The 21512-nt window shown below is 34.7% G+C and overlaps 1 protein-coding gene across 3 annotated transcripts in view; it reads left to right on the top strand.

Annotated features, from left to right (window-relative positions):
• CFAP47 (cilia and flagella associated protein 47) overlaps positions 1–21512 on the top strand; it is a 275466-nt gene that overhangs the window by 71806 nt on the left and 182148 nt on the right. For all 3 annotated transcript variants that reach the window (XM_027689060.1, XM_027689061.1, XM_027689062.1), the window contains exons 34-40: positions 6543–6640; positions 7251–7367; positions 13384–13518; positions 14027–14139; positions 18280–18421; positions 19230–19318; positions 20595–20681. In XM_027689060.1, the coding sequence (XP_027544861.1) occupies positions 6543–6640; positions 7251–7367; positions 13384–13518; positions 14027–14139; positions 18280–18421; positions 19230–19318; positions 20595–20681 (781 nt within the window). The remainder of the gene's footprint in view (positions 1–6542; positions 6641–7250; positions 7368–13383; positions 13519–14026; positions 14140–18279; positions 18422–19229; positions 19319–20594; positions 20682–21512) is intronic.

Genomic DNA, 21512 nt, shown 5'->3' with positions numbered 1-21512 from the left:
GCTTATCCAGATAATACCAATATATCATACTTCTGCATTACAACTTCTTTTCCTTTCCTAATGAAATTTTTCTTTTAAGACTAAGAGTAATTGTATGTGGTCATTTTTTTTCTTCCAGAAGAAAATTAATGTGGTGTTTGTCATGGAGAAGTTGTTTAAGTGTCTGTCAGAAAGATCATGATTTTGGCATGCCAATCTTTTTTTTTTTTAGCGGGACTGGTGCTAAAGAATATTTTCCTCTATGTATTTAGAATGAGATTGGGTATAATTTCTTCCCGGTTTTCAGAAGAGGGGGCAACAGTTTTAAATATTTAATTTTAATTGTTAACAGTGGGATGTGTCAACCACTTTGAAATAGTGAAATGTTTAACTACATAACCATTGGGAACAATGGCTTCAGAGATTGCTGGGAACTCTTGATCCAATTAGTAATTTTTTGGGGTCTTTCTTTGAATACTAACACTACCATCGCTCTTCAAAGAGATAATTTTTTACCAACTTAGTTTACTGCTTACATCAGGAAGCCAGTGAGCATCCTGATGGATCAGTTAATACAAGTGAAACTGGGAAAAAACCAACAGTAAATCCCAGAAGATAGGAAATGAAGAATGAGAAAATTAATAATCTGCTTTATTCTCATGTACAAAGACTAAACTGAATATACCTCTAGTGTACTGGATGGGTATTTGTCTAGGCTGTTAAAAAAAAAACTCTGAAAAAGGAGATTCCACGGTCCAGTTGAGGCGATATCTTCCAGAAGTTCCCACTCATTTCTATTTGAAAGAGTTTCCTCTTGTCTAACATAAGCCAAAATTTTCTCTACTAGTGCTTAAATCCACCCTTTCTCTTCTAAAATAGGATGTGCAATGAATCTACTTTGCTTTTCCAGTAACTTTATACATATTTGCAGATTGATATGTTCTGCTTCAGTTTCTCCCTCTGTCCCTTCTTGGTAGAACATTGCCATTCTTTCAGTCTTTCTGTCTACTTAGCTCTATTTTCTTCTGGTAAACTCTCTTAAGTAATCCATCTCTTTCTTGAAGTTTGGTGCCCACTACTGGGTTTGATACCAGGTGAGACTTTACTAGAACTGAACAGAAGGGAAAGGATTAGTCTGCATGCTTGTGATACAACTCTCCTGTTTATGCATCTTAGGAAAATATTTGCTTTTTCTGTAATGTAGGAGATTTACTGTTTTCTCTGGATTCTCTGTTGCAGAACTTCCCTCTATCCAATTTTCCATCTAGTATTTGTGTAATGAATTATTCTTAATTAAGTCTAGTACGCTGCAAGCATCATTATTGGATTTCATTCCATTTGTTTCAGATCATTACTCCAATTGTTCAAGATCTTAAATTATAGTCCTTTCCTCATGAGTACTTGCAACCAGTTTTTCTTCCCAAAGACAATTCTTTAACCTGTTTGATATTATCTCCAGACTGGAGTAAGGTAATTTTATGCAATTTTCAAAATTGCACATGAAAATATTGGAGAGTATGCAATCTAGGACTTTTTTTGTGGACAGCTGATAGGATTACTGTTTTTCAGTGAAGTTTATGCTCCACCTGACAGTACCCTAATGAATGCTTCTTTATGAGAGAGAATGGAATAAAAATCTTAATGAAGTTAAATGTATAGTATTTTTCCTTGATCCATTGAATCATCTACATATCAAATAAATAGACCAAATTTTACCTAGAGTAGTTTATGGTAACTTGTTAGCTATTCTGCCAGCAAACAGGTGGTTTGTCATTTTTGTGTAAATTGTTATAGGCATTCCCTGGCTTATCCCCATTTGGACAACAGTTTTCATATCCTACAATAAAATCGTGAGGCTTCAAGTCTAGTCATACAAATGTAAAAACTTTTTGTTTTTGTGAAAAATAAGAGATTATGGCAAAAAAAAAGCGTTGCAAAATGCTGTAGCCATGCTACTGGTTCAGCAGGATAAGACCAAATTCAATCCAAAGAATGACTGTGAAGATAGTTTGCTCTTTTCATTCTCTTTGTGGGCAAAGAAAGTGAAAACATTCCCACATAAATTTTGGTTTTGACAAACCTGATTTTTCTACAGTTGGGATGAAGTAGGAGTGACACTATGTATAAAGTAATTGATGTAAAATATGTTGCAGGGACTTTTTAAAGGCCATATTTAAAAAAAAAATAAATGGATCTGGCCTTTTAAAATAAATGAAAACAAAAAAAAAAGAGGAGATGACTAATTAGACTGCCATGGCAAAACATTGCTGCTTCTATCTGGAAAAGAGTTTGTTTATTCTTTCTGTCTTTCTTTCTAACATGAACAACAAAAGCAGTGTGTCTTCAAAGGTTGGTTTAACCTGTCCCAAGAAAGATGAGGACAATGCTGTTATGCTTGGTTACTACATGTATACAACATGATACCATTACAAGTTGAAAAAAAAGTTTAGTAGTAAAAAAATATACACAGAGGAATTAAGTTAGTCCAAAATCACTGAATTGACTATGAATGTTACTTCATTCAGCACTGAGTGGGATCAACAACTGAAACGAAACTACTCTCATTTTAGATCACTTACCTCAAGGCCCCTTGCAGTACATTTTTTTAGGTTTCCATAACCATAGTAAATGTTGCACTCATAAGTGATTACACATTCACTCCAAGTTAAGCCTGCTTGGTTATTGTTTTTTATGAAGAATTTTCACCTATTGTCATGGTGTGACAGAGAACAAAACATGGGTGATTGGGTCAGGATACTGACGTTTATCATAGAACCAGCTCACCCTGTTTGATAGTTTCACACACTCAGTTGCTTTGCACAGCACTCTGTTCACAAGGCTTTGAATTCCCTCTGTGCCAGGGAGGCCAATACTGATCTGAGAACATCAGGGAAAGTCATGTCAGTTCATGCTGTGCTGCTGCTCATAGATATCGGTCTGGTGTCACTCTCCACATCCATTGGCATCTCTCTGAATCTTTCTGATCTTCAGGATCTTTCCCACTTCCAAGGTCTTTCCTCCAATTATGAACATCTTCACCTTCTTTCCAGTCCCCTGTTGTCTCTTCAAGACCACTGATTCTTTTTGGGAATGCTTCTTTTTGGCCTCTTTCTTCTCTTAACTCCAAGTCCCCAGATTTCCCAATCTAAATAGTTTATGTGCAGAGCACAGTTCATGATCAGCCTGAGGCTTCTGTCTCACTCCTCTTCATTAATGGGAGAATTCAGAATGTGGCATTTTACTCTTGGTGTTATCAAAATTTGCAACCAGTCCCTATGGTAGGCAGCTAGCAAGTAGCAGGAATCTGTCTCAGAATTCAGAAGTTAAATTTTGGACAGTTTCCTCTCCTGTTCCCCAACCACACAGTTATCTGTTACCTGTTAGAGTTTGTGTTTTCATCTATTTTGGGCCTACAACACCCATCAGTCAGGTTTTCATCATGACATTGGCTGAGAACTTCAAGATCCACTAGTAATTTTTTTTTTCAACGAGTCCCAATATAATTGAAATTCAATTTATTTACATGCCCAGGGGAAAATGAGGTATCCTGAGTAATACTTCTGATTTCCATTGTTTATTTCTACAAAAATTGACTAATTATATTTAAAAACTTAATTACTGTAGAGTGGTTAGCTGGCAGATGTTCTGCTAGATTTGATGTAATTAGGAAAAATACATTATGTTTTCTGACTAATTTATTCACAAGCATTTGAGATAAGTAGGTTGATTGATAACAGAGGGATTAACTGAAAAACAACAAAAATGCTTATAGAAGTATTTAATTAGTTAAAATGGGAAAATATTCCACCTCATGGGATTCTTTCTTTATGCTCCAACTTTCATAGATTGTAAAGCTGTAGTTCAATAAATGCTTTTTGAACAATAGTACCACGATGTTTCATTTCCAATGGCAGATTTACGCGCCTGCATTGCAAACTGGATTGAGTGATCCAGGCTGAAAATTACAGAAAATTTCTTTTTAAGAGGGCTTTTTTCCCACACACATTTTGCTGGCACACAGACAATTCTACCAACATGAAAGAAAGGATTTGAAGACACAGGAAACTACACAGGGACTATGTGCAGTGTCCCTGCCCATGCAGGGAGTTTGGAACCAGAGGGTCTTTAAGGTCCCTTCCAACCCAAACCCTTCTGTGATTCTGTGATATTAAGGACAACTGGTATTGCTTAAACGTGCTCTTGTAATATTCTCACCAGAGGACTAAAGGCAGCATATTTAAAGTAAGAGTTAAAGTCGAATAAACAGTAAATTTTATTTTTTGTTCAAAGCATATGGTTTAGTGATTTCCATAACCAGGCTGAGCAAATCAATCTAGATGACTAACCATAAATAAAATTTAATATTGGACTTTATAAAGTAGAAGTAGTTAATTTTAGACAGTTAAAAATAAAAATGTGAAGATGGTGATTTATTAAAAATACCGATATTGTATGCTGAGAGTCTGCTTTTATTATTAAAAAAAAGGAAGACAGTTTATTGATTTTTGATAGGTACGAACTATGATCAATAAAATGATGGATTTGTATTGGAAAATCTGACTTTTTAGGAACAAAATAAGCTTTTAAAAATTTATTTTGCTATTTTAAAAATTTTTTTTTTGCAGTGACTGCATTAAATACTTTAGAAATAAGTGTAAGCAGATTACCAAAGAGATGGGCTGAAATTAATGTCTCCTGCGGTAGATATTTCTAAAATAGAGGTCTGAATTTAGTTAAAATTAGTACTGTTCCAATTTAGTTGTTGAGGCCCATATTTACTATAATCGGTTCCTGTCACAGGTAATGTGGAGGTGCTATATATCCTGTCAGACTTCATCTTTTGTGCCTTCCAATCTGGAATTATCAAGGATCCCTAACTTGTCAGTTTTCTGCTTGAAAAAAAGTTGTTTCATTTGAACAATAAGGAAAAGAATACCTTTAACACAGTGAAATTTTAATGCATGTTGTAATTTTGATTTGAAAACTTACAGAAAATGAAATTGTAATAAAATATTCTTTTAAATACTTTTTTTTTTACTGAGCATACATTTAATGAATATTTAGAATAATATTTAAATTGACTCACAGCATGAACAGAAAAAAAAAAAAGGATTTTAGACCAAGCCTAAACATCACCACACTGAAGAAGTGGCAGATTAAAATCATTACTAATGTCAGAGATTTAAGCTGAGATGAATTTACATACCTTTGTTGCTAAGCTTGTGCAGCATCTGTTCCTGTTTCTTCTTCCTAGAGCTGTATGAATATGCTGAAGTATCTACAAATAGTTGATGGGAAGTGATAGATATTTTAAGTTTTTCAGATACTGAGTCATCTGTAGTCTATAATGTCTATTCTTGTGTTGAGTAGTGAAAGATAGATTTTGCTTAGAATATGGTACAGGACTTTGTTGTAGGCTGAACTAATTTTTTTTAAAGGTGTAATAGTGAAATGAAACCTATATAATTGGTCCTATATGAGAAAACATGATCCCAGCCTATCTGAAAACCTTGCCGGTGACTGAAGTCCAAAGTATTTCCTGAATTTGGGAACTTGACCTGAGACAGTAATGGAAACACAAAAACCTGAGTAATAGGTGTCTTTGCAATAGAAGTTGGAAGAAACTGCAAATAATACAACAGAGAAGGCATGACTCAGTACTTGAGAGTTTGTGACCAGATTGTTCTTCTTAAAAAAGATCAACTTCTATGTGTTCATTCCTCAAAACCAGTATATTGTCTAGAAAAGAAAGTACTGGTAGTTGGGCATAGACTGATTTAAAGTACTTAGTTACTGGTACATCAGTAACTTTTTATACTTCAGGTTGAGTGTTTTCAAGTAACTGTTTTCTTCCTATGATTTATTAGGATTCTTAAGGACAAAGTGTTGTTTATATGCTGTGTTAAATACTTAAGATATGGATGCTCCAAATGAGAAATTACAAATAAACTATATTTATTTTCTTAATAATCAGTTTTATTTTAATAAACACATTAGAAATAGAAAAAATTATCTAACTTCGTGAAGAGTTGGCCTTTACAACACAGATGTAGAAGTGGTGATCCATGCTGCAGGAATTAGCCCTTGGGTTTCATTTATATTGCATTTGTCCCACATAATTTAATATTACCTTAAAGAATATCAATAACCTTTTCCTTTTTGTGTACTTAAACATTGCAGCTTTAAAGGATCCCTTTGTATTTTCATGAGTTTCAGTAACCCTATTAATATTAGGCCTTTAAAAATAAAAGGTTTACATGTTTAGGTTCCTAACCTATGAGGTTAAGTTTAGCTTACTTGCTTTCCATTCTGCTGTGATGAATACTCTTACAGGCTGTATGAGTGTATGAATAATAGTTGCAATATTCTAGGTGAGATTTTTCATGTTTTCAGCCATGGCTCTGGAATAAAAATATGTCTGGGAAATTCTACCTGATAATGGATGTCTCCTTTTTCTGTTTTTTCCTCTACTCAGTGATTTCAAATAGTTATCATATCTACGTAGAAAAAAATTAAGCCTCTTGGAGAGAAGTCTCATTAATCTTGCTTTGTTTCTCCGTCAGGTGGAGTACCACCAAGGAGATGGATAGTAAATTTTGACCAAGATCTTCTAGATGGTCTGGTATTGGCAGCACAGGTGGCAGCTTATTGTCCGTATTTGGTAAGGAATTTTCTTAATATCGTGCAAGTTTTATACAGTTCTTCAGCATCAGTGGCCTTGTTTAGGCCTGATTTTCCTTTGCAATGTTCAGGAATACATTCAGTGCAGGCAGCTCGGGGTGCAGCTGCAGGTTGAGCTCTGCGTGGCTCAGGGTTTCCTTTGTTTGGGGTCCCTCCTCAGAGGCACCAGCTTGAGCTGTTATTCTGCTGTTGCACCAAGATTAAACTGTTTTAAAGATCCAGGTGTCTTGTCTGAGTGTGTGGGGGAGTGTAGGGAGTCAAGTAGGGCACCCCTCGGCTCACTGGAGCCACTGCTGCGATGGGCCTTCGGTCCCAGCTCTGGTGACTCCCAGAGGGGCTCCTGGGTGGTCAGACAGGGAAGTTTCCTTAACACAACTCTTGGCCTATAGTATTTTTAAAAAGAAAAAAACCAACCACAAAATTTAGCAACTCATGGGAGATTATTTCAGTGTTAATTTTTAACTGGGTTTATTCTTAACACTGAATTTCAGTTTGAAATTTGGATTTTATGGGTTGCTGAAGGACTGAAAATACAAAATCAGTAACTTTGCTTAGTGGAAGATTGAGTTTGATTTTTCTGTCTTCTCTAGATTTCTACTCACTTTATAAGGATGTATACGAATCCAACAACTTATCAACAGTTTCTGCACAACTGTTTGTTACTTGTGAAGGCTATGCATGCTGTCAATCTGAATATAGACATAAAGGTAAATGATTTTATACTAGCAGCTCTTATATAGGTTGATATTTTTATTTTTACTTTTTTATAGTAGTATTGTACATCAAATTAAGGGGAGATTTTAGTGAAATAGTTTTGTTCCATGGTGTGCTACTTTATGAGGAAAACTAATATACTGCTTTATGTATGTACACTTAATTACAGGTAATTTCCATAATTCTTTGCTTTGTATAATAGCTCATATACAACTAGCTGAACATAGGATTAATTCAGTTCAGGTTTTAGCATCATAAATCACACAATGAAAATCCAAATGGAATTCGTTATTGACATTGGAAGGCAATTTAGAAAAATATATTTAAGGACAAGCATCATGCACTTCAACGTAAAAAGTGGTGAAAGAAGTTTTTTGAAAGTCTGGTGACACATGCATCTATCTAATCATGAAGGCCCATGAGTGTTCTGTCCCAGGTTTGATGTAGTCAGAAGTCAGGAGCTTTGGACTGCTGGTGAGAGTAACACTCCAAGTCATTAGCTTCTGATGTCCTTTTTTGGGATAATTTTTATATATATAGTAAACATGCTTTACATCTGTCTTTTTTATTGACCTGTGGTTCCAACTTTTCTAGATATGGGGACATTTACCTATGTTAGATATTACTTTTTTGTTCATTGTCCCCAAACCCAGTTTTCTTCTGCTTCTAGTCTGCATTTCTTTATCCATTTCTTGTCCACCTGTGAGTTAGTTATATCTGGTAGTTCTGGTAGAACCATGTGAAGATAAAAGTAAAACAAATCAACCACAGAGGCCTGAAAAATTAAAAAAAGTTGCTGTCACAGCTAATCCAAGTAAAGCAAAGCTCTACAAGATGTCCAGCGAACCTTCAGACAGAGAAGGTTTGTCAAACCCCAGTGCTGAGGCTCTGTAAATTCAGTACAAAGCTTATGGCCTGTTAATAGCAGTGACCAGGCTGCATTACAGGTTTCCATGTTCACAGGGATTCATGATCTTATCTTTCATGTGCTGGTTGTGTGTGTTAGTTACCAAACTATTACTTGTTTAAATTATCAAATTCCCTCTTATTTTCCTTTTCTGCTTTGCTTGCTGAGTCATTAAAAATCCTGTGCTTAACAAAAGTAGTGAAAACTTGTTTCAGATCACATCATTCTCTTAAGAATTTGCAGAATGATGCAGGTTCCATCATGAGCAAAGTGAATGTCAGGTACTGTGGTGGGCTGGGATGGGTATGGAGTGTATTGGGCTGGCTGGACGACAGCAGATACAGTAGAACAGACATAATATTTGAAAGTATATGAAGAAACTTTCCAAAGGAATTGATACTATTAGGAATCACAGCTGTGATGTGGGCAAAGTAGTCTAAAAAGAAGCTCAATTACTTTTTTTTTAATCTTTTACATTTGATTTTGTTATTATTATAGGGAAAAATTGATCCTGCTGTTTGCAGTTGTATCAGCTACTGTCTTGTTCTCGCCTCCTGATACAGATAATGATGTTATAATCGGCTTTGCTATGACAAGCTAAACCAAGAAAATCTACTATTCATATACTTGTGACTGAAAGGAAGCATAAAAATAATCTGGGTATAACCCTCAAAACAAAGGCATGTTTTGCCTCGACTTGAATTAAGAAAAACAGGCAGCTCGGCACATGAAGGCAAAGTCTGGATGCTGGATATGCAAAAGGTGTTAAACACTAGATATATAAGCAGAATTCTAGGATAGCCTCCTTATGCATGTAGCATGTTTTAAGACTAAAATGTCTACATTACTGCAGTATTATTAGTTCAGCATATTTTTTAGATATTGGTGTTTTTATAGGTGGGAAAATCCGCCTCTGTACAGACTAGGAGTTTAAACAAAGCTATATAATCAGTCGACATTAGGAAAGGAACAGATCTTGGACCTTTGAGGTCTGCATTTTAGTTCTAAGGGTACATTTTACATAGATGTACTGGAATTCTTATATACTTTTTTAGGTTACTGTAGAAATTTCTGAATGATCTTGTTCTTCAGCAATAAAAGCAGCAAAATTAAAAAGACATTAAAATTAAAAATCCTGTTGCTGAACTGTCCCAATCTGGGATTTATGTGATAGTCTTGTCTCTTAAATTTAGCAGGGTCGAATGTTCCTTCCAATAGCATTGGCTAAGTTCTTGAGTCAGGCAGTCACTGCTTCTGAACTCTCAGGACAGTTTTGCTTTGATTAATGTGAGGATGGTGGTGACAACACAAGCTGAGACACTATTAAATCTGGAACAGGTGGCACTTTTAATCCTCTAAAAATATAAGATTCTGTAATAATAAAGAAATTTAACTGTCTGGAAGTCCTCAGCTCCAAAATCCCTTTAAGAATTAAGATATAGATTTAAGATGGAGTACTTTGAGCAGAAAATTCTTTGTTTCCACTTTCTAATCATGATTGACAATTCAACCCTGGAGTATTAGTGGTGTCTTTCTAGGTGGTTTTTTATTTGTATTTGATGTTTTTAAGTTCTAAAATGCTTTGATTTGAAGAAAGTCTGAAATAAAGTGTTGCAAGATAGGATGGTGAATAACAGCGACATGGAGAGAATGTATGTGACAAGGATAGATTAGGAGAGAAGATACAGTGATTGGGAATAGCCAGTGGAGGAAATCAATTTGTTCCAGATTGACTTAAAACAGAGGCCAAAAATACTTTATATTTTTTACATTTATGTTTGGGACCAACGAAAAGGAAGGATATTTTCAAACAAGTTGTAACAGATGTTGTGAGTAAAGTGAGAGAGTGATAAGAATCTGGAAATTAATGTGTCTTTTCTGTTGAAATGAAGGGAGAAATTCAGCATTGTTATGAAGTGAAAAGCAGTAAAACTGGGCAATAACATGGCCATATGAGCAAGAAAGAGGGGTAGACAGTAATTCCAAGACTTGAGTTTGAAATGAAGGAGAGAAGGAAGATTCTGTCAGTAACAAATGGAGAAGAGGAAAGAAACGCAAAAACATAGAATTGTTTGAATTTCAGGATTATATTTTTCCTTGAGGCTATATGCAGATTATTATATGCACTTAGAAAGGTAATTTCCTGGCTGTCAATTAATGTTCTATTTGTATTTTTGTTGTCATCATCTCCTAAAGATGATTAACACATTTTTTGTCTTAAGTTTCCCATACTTCAGTAAGGAGCTATTAACTTGATAAATATGGCAATGTCTTGAAAAAAGTAACATAAGGAAAATGATTTCTTTCTTAATTCTTAGTTATTCGGCTAAAATTTGTATGATAATGCAAATACACAGATGGAACTCTGTCTATCCACCAATCTATAATGTAAATGCAAATACCTTGGTTTGCCAGAGAAAATAATCTAATATTGATGTGTGGTCTTAAATTTAGAAAACAGAAGAGAGAAAAAAAATAAAAATCACTTCTATTTGTTAGAGTAGAAATTGTCTTCTCATACATATCCTTCCTAGGGTATTCAGTAAAAACACTCAAAGAGAATTGTAATGGACTGAATCTTCCTAAGCTTGCATATAAAAGTGGATGCATTGGATAAAGAACATTTGGCTGGAATTCAGTTTTATTGATAATATTGATAAGTTGTCCCACTCAACATCCTTGTCTCTAAAATGGAAAAACATGAATTTGACACCTGATCCACTTGGTGGATAAGGATGATTGCACTCAAACAATTGCAGTCAATGGCTCAATGCCTGGATGGAAACCAGCGATGAGTGGTGTTCCTCAGGGATCTGTACTGGGACAAGTCTTATTTATTATCTTTGTTGGGGACATGGTCAGTGGAATGGAATGCACCCAGTGAGTTTTTGGATGACAGCAGGCTGAGTGGTGGTGTTGATACTTTAGAGGGAAGGGGTGTCACACAGAGGAACCTTGACAGACTAAAGACGTGGTTCTGTGTGAGCAGCATCTGAGTCAGGGCAATCCCAAACATGGATACAGGCCAGGCAATGAGTAGGTTGAGAGGGACCCTGTGGAGAAGGAATTTGGGGTATGGACAGTGCCCTGCAATGTCCACTCGCAGACCAGAAAGGCGATCACATCCTGGGCTGCATCAAAAGTAGCGTGGGCAGCAGAGCCAGGGATGGGATTCTGTCCCTCTGCTTCTGGGACTCCACCTGGAGTGCTGCATCCAACTCTGGGGCCTCCAACATGGGAAAGACATGGGCTTTTTCAAGTGGGTCCAGAGGAGGCCATGAAGATGGTCAGAGGGCTGGAGCACCTCCCCTGCGGAGACAGGCTGAGGGCACTGGAGTTGTTCAACCTGGAGAAGAGAAGGCTCTGGTGAGACCTTATAGCACGTTCCAGTGCCTAAAGGGGGCTACAGGAAAGCTGGAGAAGGATTTTGATAGGACAAAGGGGAATGGCTTTAGAAAGAGAGTAGGCTTTTTCATATGATGAGTAACTTTGTTGTGGATAAAATTTAAGGCATTAATCTGTTAAACTTTATTAATTGCTGTTGTTTACTAACACATTTTTTAAAGCATATACTATTTATAGACTGTGAATTTTCTCATGAATGTTGTTAAGAAGTACACTACTTTTTTATTTTTTCTTTTATTTTTAAATTTAGTTCCTCGAGTAGTAGATGAATGTCACAAAGGCAGTTTTATGAATTTGGCACAGGATAAAATATAATAATATTTTCTAAGGGAATAAATTCTGATCTAAGTGGAAATGAGTAGAAAGAAGTGGGTGGCAAAAGAAAGTTAGACTTCAACAGATAATCTACTCTGGCATGTTTACTATCTTAAATGAAAATGCAGGAAAAGTGAACAGTAGAGATGTAAAACCACAGCTGTGTTGGAATAACTTGTTAACATTCAATAACCATTACTGAGATAAGTGAATGAAAAAAATCAGAATATTTTTCAGACTTCAGATTTAAAGTTTTTGGAGGGAAGAAGCTTTTTTACTTTGCATAGTAAATGCATCCTAAAGTTTGAATCTTAAAAAACAGTAGTGATGGAATCAAACAAATAGAAGATGAGAAATATGATTACAATATGTATGTCTGCATTATGCATGAAGAGTATATGAAATTAATCTTCAGAATTACAGGGATAAACGTCATCTAAGAAACTATGGAGAGTTACAGGGAAAATTCAGATCAGTGCTCAGTGATGTACTCACTCTCAGAAGATTAGAGAGGGAGCTGTGTGAGAATTACTGGAAGTAGGATGTGCTGCTTGACTGGGCACAGGGCAAGAGAACTTTACTTTTAAAACTTTAAATAAATCTTAACTTGAAAGTAGAAGTTAAATCAGATAGTTAAGATAATAAATATGTCTATACATCTCTCTTGCCATGCTAAGACAGTTTAGAAGAGTCAATTTTTTTCTCCTTTTTTTCAGTCTGTGTGGCTAATAGTTCTGCCGCTCTTTTTAGTGACTTACCAGAATTGCTGAGGATTGAAGCTTTGACATGTGTTGCAGCTGCCATTCAAATACTTTCCTGTAAATCAAATATTTAAGATGCAGGAATACTTGCTACCTATTGTAAAGTAATTTAGTATCTGTGATAAAAATAACTATGAAGTTTTTAGTTGGTGGTGACATTGTCTTCATAAACAGTTGCAAAACTGCATGTAGGAGCATTTGGGCTGATATTTTTCATAGTAAATTGAAAGATTTTACGTATATATTTTTTTAGAGATAGCAAAGACATATGTTTTCCAAGCAGTAAATTTTACTTGCTTTTTTGGTTATACTTCATTTTAATTAAATGAACGTCTTTTTCTGCTGAAATGTGAGGAAAAAAAGGTAGGTTTAATTTTTAGCCTAGGTTTATCACCAGAGCATGTCATCAATGATCAGGGTTTTATTTCGTCCACTGACTAGATTCATATTCATATTAGCTATGGGGATTATCCAGTTATTACAGGTTAGACTGAAAATATTTGTATAGTAAAAATTACCTTAAACTTTTTTTGTTCTTCATCTTCATATCTCTAAACTATACAGGCAAAATTTTAACTGAATATCTGGTTATTGTTTTCTTTTTTTTTTTTTCAATATTAGGCCACTGATATCTGTAATCCAAACCCAATCATGATGCTTATTTTGTGTGTCTACCTGTATGAAGGTCTCCCTGACTACTTGCCCAAGAACACTGTAGAATTTACAGGTGCTCTCCATGCAACTGTTATTAAACAGGTACTGAAACCATTGAATTTAGATTTGTAGTAGTGCAAGGTTAAAACATTGTATGTATATATGTGTTTATATTATGTATATACTACAAAAAAGAATTAAGAAGTTTCATGTCATTTGGCTGTTAAATACAGAAGATGAAAGCTTGCATTTTCTTTTTATCTCTTCAGTCTTGGGATTTCACTTCTGCTGCTGTTTTTTCCCTATGCTTGTAAGCACAGGAAAAAATCTACAAATTTGACAAATCTGAGATCAAAGAGAGGAATAAGAGATTAACAGGCATAGGAGTGCAGCGTACACTGCAAAAAGAATACTCTGAAAAATTAAAGTTGCATAGTCTGTGGGAAATCTATACTCCTTTGGAAGAAAAATGATCTACTTAGTTATTTTAAGTGCTTTCATATTTTTTTATATCCTTACTTTGTATTTCGGAACTTAGATGCAGAATATACTTACTATACTCTAAAAATTAAATAAAAATAGGCTGATTTTGTTGTTATTGTTGCAATAGGTACGTCTGAAAAACCCAAGCAAAAAACCTTTGATATATGAGGCTATTCTTAGGGGAAGAGATGCTGATGATTTCTCGTTACCTAAAGGAAACACTGTCACCATTGCCCCTAAGTAAGTAATGATATTTTAGTATTATTATTTGGTTTAGCATTACACAAATATAAACCTACTAATTGAAGTGTGATAGAACACTAGAAATGCATTCAACTACAAACAGGACAAAATCAGTCAGGATAAAGGTCAGTATTTTTCTCCTTAACCTAGAACAAATCTAGAGTTATGTTTCAGTGGGACATTTTCAGTTTAGCTCAATAGGGCTTTAAGAGCAGACTCCTCATTAGAGGAGTCATCTCTGTCCAAAACTTTTTTGTCCCCCCAATGTATCAAAAGCTTTAATTTTCAATTTGAATTTCCTGTTGTATTTTGTTTTTTTCTCCAACTAAATTTGAAATACCTCCTCTGAAATGTGTTCACAGTTCTTTGATCAATGGATTGCAGATGCATGAGCAGGTAATTTTTTTTTTTTTTTTGAGATTTCACATCTTTTTTCTTAGTTGAAAATTGGCTAGAAATTTAAGAGACCATGACACAGGTTTGATAGTAGTGTTACACTGCTTCTTTTTGCCTCAGTCCTCCCTCCCTGCCTAGACAGATGAGATGTAGTTATTTGTATATCTAACATTTCTGAGAGCCATCTAAGGATTTTTGGAGAGACCTAAGTTTGGGAATGCATTAGGTCGTTATATTTTTGGTAGCAGAAATACTCTTGGTATATTGCCATCTTTTTGGTTTTGTTCATTTTGCTCCTTCTGTCTATGTGTCTTTATGAATAGAAACAGGATTTTCAGTAATCCCTGTTTAACTAGTGAAGCCAAGAGGGATGTAGCAGTGACTATGGCTGTCAGGAGTTTTTAAGTTCATCTGCAAGACTTTCTTTTACAAATAAAATGGATTAGAGATTTTAAAAAGGAAAACAAAGCTCAACATTTGTATGGAAATAAACTGTGAAGAAGAAAAAAATTTGCAAATATAGATTGTCAAATTCAAGAAGACTCAACATAAATACAGTGCCCTTTAAGGATGATCAATATTTCAGTATTAAATGACATGCCTATTGTAAATATATGCAAAGAAGACAACAAATAATTGCATGTTTTCAACAAACTGTGAGGCTGTTTGATTCCATTTTCTTTACAATTACTTCAAAGAAGAATTAGCATAAAAATGTAATCCTTGAAAATATCATGTGTTTCTCTGAAAGGTCAATGCTATGGCTGTTTTTCACTTCACCTTTAAGAAAAACAGCAAATTACAAACAAAACAAAATCAAGACACAAGTAAATGTGCATAAACTTGTTGTTGAGCTGTTCAGCATTATAAATAGCAGCAAATATTTGAAAAATTGCACACAAATAAAAGCTTGTGGAAATGACGGTCATGCACTGGTAACCTCTGCAGAGTTTATCATAGCTTAACCTTACTTGTAATCATGATCACTAAATGAAAAATAGTTGTTTTGTAATTAATAGCTTTCTTAATATTCTGATGGAAGTGTTTGAGAACTCCAAAAGTTAGTGAGATGTGTGGGAATCTTGCAGATTCTTTGTTAGATCATAATATCATGGAAGTTTTGGTGTAGCTGAGTGTCATATCTTGCATATAGATGTAATGTAATTAGTGTAATTAATTTTTGATCTGACAATCTCACTCTCTAGGACACTGCACAGTGCTATATAGACTTGCAGTTCACAACAATAGTAGCATAAATGTCTCTAAGCTCTCTTACGTGGTGTGGACATACCTATAAAGTTACTCAGTGTGGGGTTCTTACCAAGAAAAATGGTTGAAAATTACTTGATCAGTATTTCCCTGGGAAAGAGACCTGTTTAACTACAAACAGTATAGAACAAAAATCTTTTTGTAAAGCAACAGCTTTAAAGCTGGAGTTGTAGAAATTCAGACTGGAGGTAGGGAAGGTGATTAGCTATTGAGGGAAAAATACTATCGGAATGAAAAATTTTTAAATTGTAAGAGTTTTGCAAAGCACAGAGCATTGAAAATAGTGCAGGAAGTGACCTCAGAAAGTTATTTAATCCAGCCTTCTGCCACAGATAATATGGGGGTGCTTTCTCAGAAAAATACTTCTCCCAAATGGTAGTTATCAGAAGCAACTGAATGGATGGATTGACTTGCACATAATGGCCTGCAATGTATAACTACTTTGGGTTGTGTTATCTAATGTTTTCTCTTGGCCTTAAACTCTGCAAATTTCATCTCTTCAAGCATCTCTTTCTTTTCCTACACGAAAGTATAGCGAATAGAAGCATGTGTCTCCTTTTTTGAATGGTGGTACATGCTGATCTGTTAAAGAAATAGAGAATCTTTGACCCCTACAAATGAAGGGGGGAGGGACAGAGCTAATTATAATAGTATGAGAGTGAACAAGATTATAGAACAATTCCATGAGCTGAATTTGATATAGATTTGGTATAATTTTGAGGCTTAAAGGTCTGTTATATTTCTGATTTTCCACAAGATTTTTTAAAAGATATTGATGTTCTATTTATAACCATCCAGTTCTCAGGTGCCAAGGTAGTTTTTTCTCCATTCTGGTCCATCATAAGAATTAGGTAAAGGATCTCCCGAAGTTTCCTTGAAAGCAGCTGTCATCCAGGGACAAATACTGCCAGTACTACCATCAAAATAAGTTTATAGAACTCTTGCCATGGTTGTGATGGTTCAACTTATATGAAGAGATGTGTGCATTGAAATCACTTGGAAAAGTAGCTTTTATTATCAAATTTGTGAACCAAATGTGAATTCACATGATTCCATTAAAGACATGGTATGCTGAGTGTTATTACAAGTCCTCTACTTCACCACTTACTTGTTTAGGTATATGTACATAAAACATATAATAGGCATATTTCACATACCACTCTTAGTTAGTTGTTTGCCTCTGTTTTAGAATTCGCAGTTGGCAGAAGACCAATAAATCAGACATAACTTCCCTCTGCCCTCTATTTTAATTCTGTTCTGTCAGCCTGCAGAGTTCCTATTAATTATTTAATGAGGAAGGCTGATTTAGGTTGAGGAGATGTTTCCTTTTGACTTCAGCATTTGCCACCTCTTCCAGAAAGACAATTAACAAATCTGCAGTTTGCGAATATAAACTTTTCCTGCATTGGAAGAATTTCTTTGAAGTATATCAGCCTGAGTTAATTAAGAAATGTGAAGATTTTACCATAGGTTATTTTCTTTCTGCCATCTCTTTCATACAGTTTGTTGGGGGGAAAATTTTAAAGTTTCATTAACTACTTAGAATGACATTACAATGAAAGTATAAGCCAATCAACTGACTTTTTGGTATGTATTTTGGGATATTCTTCTTACAACTCCTAAAGTATAGGTCTTTTTCTGTTCACAGAAAGCTCTCTCTGCTCTAGTCATATGTGTAGAGAGGCAGAATACATTTAGATTCTTCTACTTTTAGAACAGTCCTACACACTAATTTTTCTGACTTTCATGCCTTCTTAAGGCATTCATCTCAAAACCAGAGAGATATTTCGAGAGCTTCAAAGTGTGAGCTTCAGGCATTAAACTTTTCTTATTGTTCTTGCTTAATTGAAGGACTGATGCAAATAAAGGCTAAACTTTTACCAGGTCTAAACTCTCACTCTATGTGGTCTCCCCTTCTCTAGTTTTCCCATTAGAGGGGGGCTGTTACTTGTATCAGAGAACTTTGGGGTTTTTTGCCTCTTAATTACTCAGCTTTACTAATTATTCTGAAGGTTTATTTTACCAATTTCTTTCTCAATCTTCAATGAGAATTTGATTAATGGCATCTAGATCTGCCTCACAACTTGCATAACAGGATGTCTGAGTGTTTAACTCAGAAAAACCTATTCAAATAGAGGAACATACATTGAATGGGTTATTTACTTAGGGTGATGCTGTAAGGAAAGAAAACTTCCTGTTCTAGCATGTGAGGGAAGAAAAGTTAAGCTGCATTCTAATGTCATAAAAAGCAATAAGGATTCAGTATCATTCTCTATATAGTATTTTATTAGAATGTTTTAAGGTGATCTTAGGTAGAAAATTCTATTACAACAAAGGATTTCAGAAGAAACAATTTACTTTTTTTTCTAGGCCCCTTACCTTACAAAGACTCTGAAAAGTGCTCCTGAAATTACATTTCTGAGTAATTTCTGAGTCACAATTTTGTGATTTCCCCCTCTCTCCCTCCCCCAGGAAACAGGCATCTATGAATGTGGAATTCACAATTCGTTTCCTGCGCCCAGCTGAAGCAGTGTTGCTGCTGACCTCACATGGAATAGATGCTGCCACAGTGACATTCTCTCTGAAATCTGAAGTCAAGCATATTGAACCTGCTGTAAGTTTATGTGTGTATGACTAATATTGTCACAAGAAATATTGTTATTCTCTGTGTTATTTCAAACAAAAGTGAACTGAGGTAAGAATGAAAATGTGAGTTGCCATCAGCTTTAGCCTTAGACCTATGAATTTTAAGTTGTCCAATATCAGTCTATGTACATGCAGAAAAAACCCTAGAGGAATATCTAAGATTCGTGATCTAGATACAATATAAATTGCATTTAGATCCTGAATAAATTGTAAAAATTTGCACTGATTTCTCTGTAAATAAATCTGGAATCCTTTCAGCATATGAATGCTATTGGAAATTCCATTATGGAGGGGTTGATATGCTTCAGGCCAGTGATTTCAGTTGTCACATGTAGAAGGATTTCAAATTTTCATTAGATGTTTCTGGGTTTATTTGTGCTTTTTAACTATAGACAGTGTGTAGTGTTAAGATATATCCCAGAAATAGTCAGAGCAGATAGGCATGTCATACAAATGGTGTTTATGTGTTTTTTTTTTTAATTTTTTTTCTCTCCTTTCTCTGTGTATACTATAGGAATAGACACTGATGTTAGAAAGAAAGGTTGGGGCAAGAGAAAAAATAGGGAACATGTAAAGATAAGAAAGGAAAAACCATGATAACTTGATTCTTGGCCTTATGTTATTATTTGGGAGCATTTTTAAAATGCGGTGAAATTTAGTGCTTCTTTAAAAGGAACCAGTGGTCAAGGGTTCTATTCTTCCTTGTAATATTTTCCTGCTTGTGTATGTAGTTTTGCAGCTTTTTCATATTGGTATAATTTTTTGTTCTCTTTTAGGGTGTTACAAAGTGCAAATCCCCATGTTATGAGCTGAAGAAAGTTAGCCTAAATGTTACTAATCCCTTCAAAACTGATGGCATATTCAGGTAGACAATGCTGTAAAGACAAATCTTTAATGATCATGCTGTTTTATCCACTCTTTTGGATAATTTTCTTCTTCTTCTTAAAAATTTAAAACCTAGAGGTTAAATTGTTACAAGCACTATGAAGTGGAAGCTATCATAATGAATAAAGAAGATAAATAAGCCTTAATTGAAATCCATCTCAGTGTAAGCAATAAAGCTGGAGCTTTAATCAAATGGAGTTCATGAACCTTGCTTGTATTTTTGTGTTTGGCTGAGGTCCAGCAGATTTACAAAGAGAAACAAGCCCTGTTAATTAATTGTTGGTTATTTTTTCCCCCAATCTGTTTTATCCTGCTGTTTAAATTATTAAGCATGCAAAAGAAAAAAAAATGCTTTAGCCTTGGGGCTTCCATCACTATCAGTTAATCTAATTTTTAATTTGTATTCATCATAATGCAACAACTGCAGTTATAAAAGTTGCTTTCCTTGATACATAAGAAATAGTGCTGTGCCTCTTTAAAGTATATTTATGTGATCTGACTCCTTATTTTGTCTTTAGTCTATAGAACTAAGAATTGGTTCATCTCATTCATTTATTTGCAAGAACCATCTTCCATAAGATTTTAGACTTGTTTTTTTATGCAACATGAATATATATGTTGCATAAATTGCAAATTAAAATTCTCTTTTCCCCACAGAATAGGATTGGTCTATCCAAACAACAATAACAATCCTGTAACAGGACTGTTTCCACTGGTCCAGGAATGCCCTCTGGCATAAGACTTGTGTGTGGGAATCATATGAGTTTATTTTGCTTCTGTCTTTTTTAAAGTCCTTGAGGTGGTCAGTGATGTTGCCTGTAATCATTCCTATGATTTGGAGAACTCTCTTGGAAATAATTGATGAAGTGAGGAAGTGATTTAGTTTTATGTGTATCATTCAAAGCTACCTGACAACTACCAGAAGTAATTATCAATCTGGCCAACATTTGAACCATTAATCTAAAATAAAATATTCTTTATATCATGTTTCCAGTGATTTCAAGAATCTAGTGTTTCATCAGGGGTTGTATTGTTTACTTGCAAATAACACTAGGAAAGGCATTTTCTGATACCAAGGAAGTAGCTCTTTTACAGGAAAACTGAGGCTAAACTGCGACAAGTATTTTTAAGGTATCTCCAATTAAAAATAATAAGCTTCTTTACTAATCCTGTGTTTAAAAGTTAGAATAAACTGATTTTCTTCTGCATTCTGCAAGTAAAAAATGAGGTCATTATGTGTGCTTGCCATGCTTCAGGGTCATTTTGCTGGAATCCACACGTAGTTCCATACAGCCAGAGCAAGTATATCAAGCCAGGAAAGTAAAGAAAGAGCAAACATTTAGGTAAGTTTCAAATAACAATTGCTAGTTGTAAGATATTGAATTATATAATTCTATTAGTATTACATATTTGTGTATAGTTGTGTGCCACCTATTGTAAAGAGTTATAGGTTAGGATGTGGAAATACCGTAGGAGATGCCCAGCCATTCAGTTCAGCATTCCTGGCCATGCTCCCTACTGCCTTCTTGTGCATCTGCTCACTGGCAGAACATGGAAAGCTGAAAAAAACTTTGGTTTAGAGTAGGCATTGCTCAGCAACAACTAAAACATCAGTGTATTATCAATAATTTTTTCATCCTAAATCTAAACCACAGCAGTGTACCAGCTACTAGGAAGAAAATGAACTCTATCCCAGGCAAAACTGTGACAGTACTGTAAAAAACCCTTGTAAACAGGTTGAATAATTCATTAATTCTTTATTTGATAATTTAAAATATTTCCCACAACTTGAGTAATGTAATTTTTAAAGCTCATATAAACATTCAAAATCCTGAGACACTTTTTCAAGGGTTATTGGGAAATATCTTAAACTACTAACTCATCAATACTGGAGGTTGAATTGTAATCATAGGGTTGGTCCAAAGCCATGTCATGAAATGCAGACTGATTTTCAGTTTCCTTTTTAAAAAAATGTGAAAGAAACAGAAAAATTTAAAAACTGAAAAATAATGACCATTTCAATATTAAGAAAAATTATACACTTATTTTAACTTAAAATGATTTTCTGAAGTGTAATTTATACTATGCTCTCTACTAAATTAAATAAGTATGTAATCATTATTGATATCGAAAAGGATTTTTCATCATCCTGCATATTTCAACTTAATTTATCT

This window comes from Neopelma chrysocephalum, unplaced genomic scaffold (genome assembly GCF_003984885.1).
Source record: "Neopelma chrysocephalum unplaced genomic scaffold, ASM398488v2 Primary Assembly neopelma1_76, whole genome shotgun sequence".
NCBI lineage: Eukaryota > Metazoa > Chordata > Aves > Passeriformes > Pipridae > Neopelma > Neopelma chrysocephalum.
This window is presented reverse-complemented; position numbering and strand designations above follow the sequence as displayed.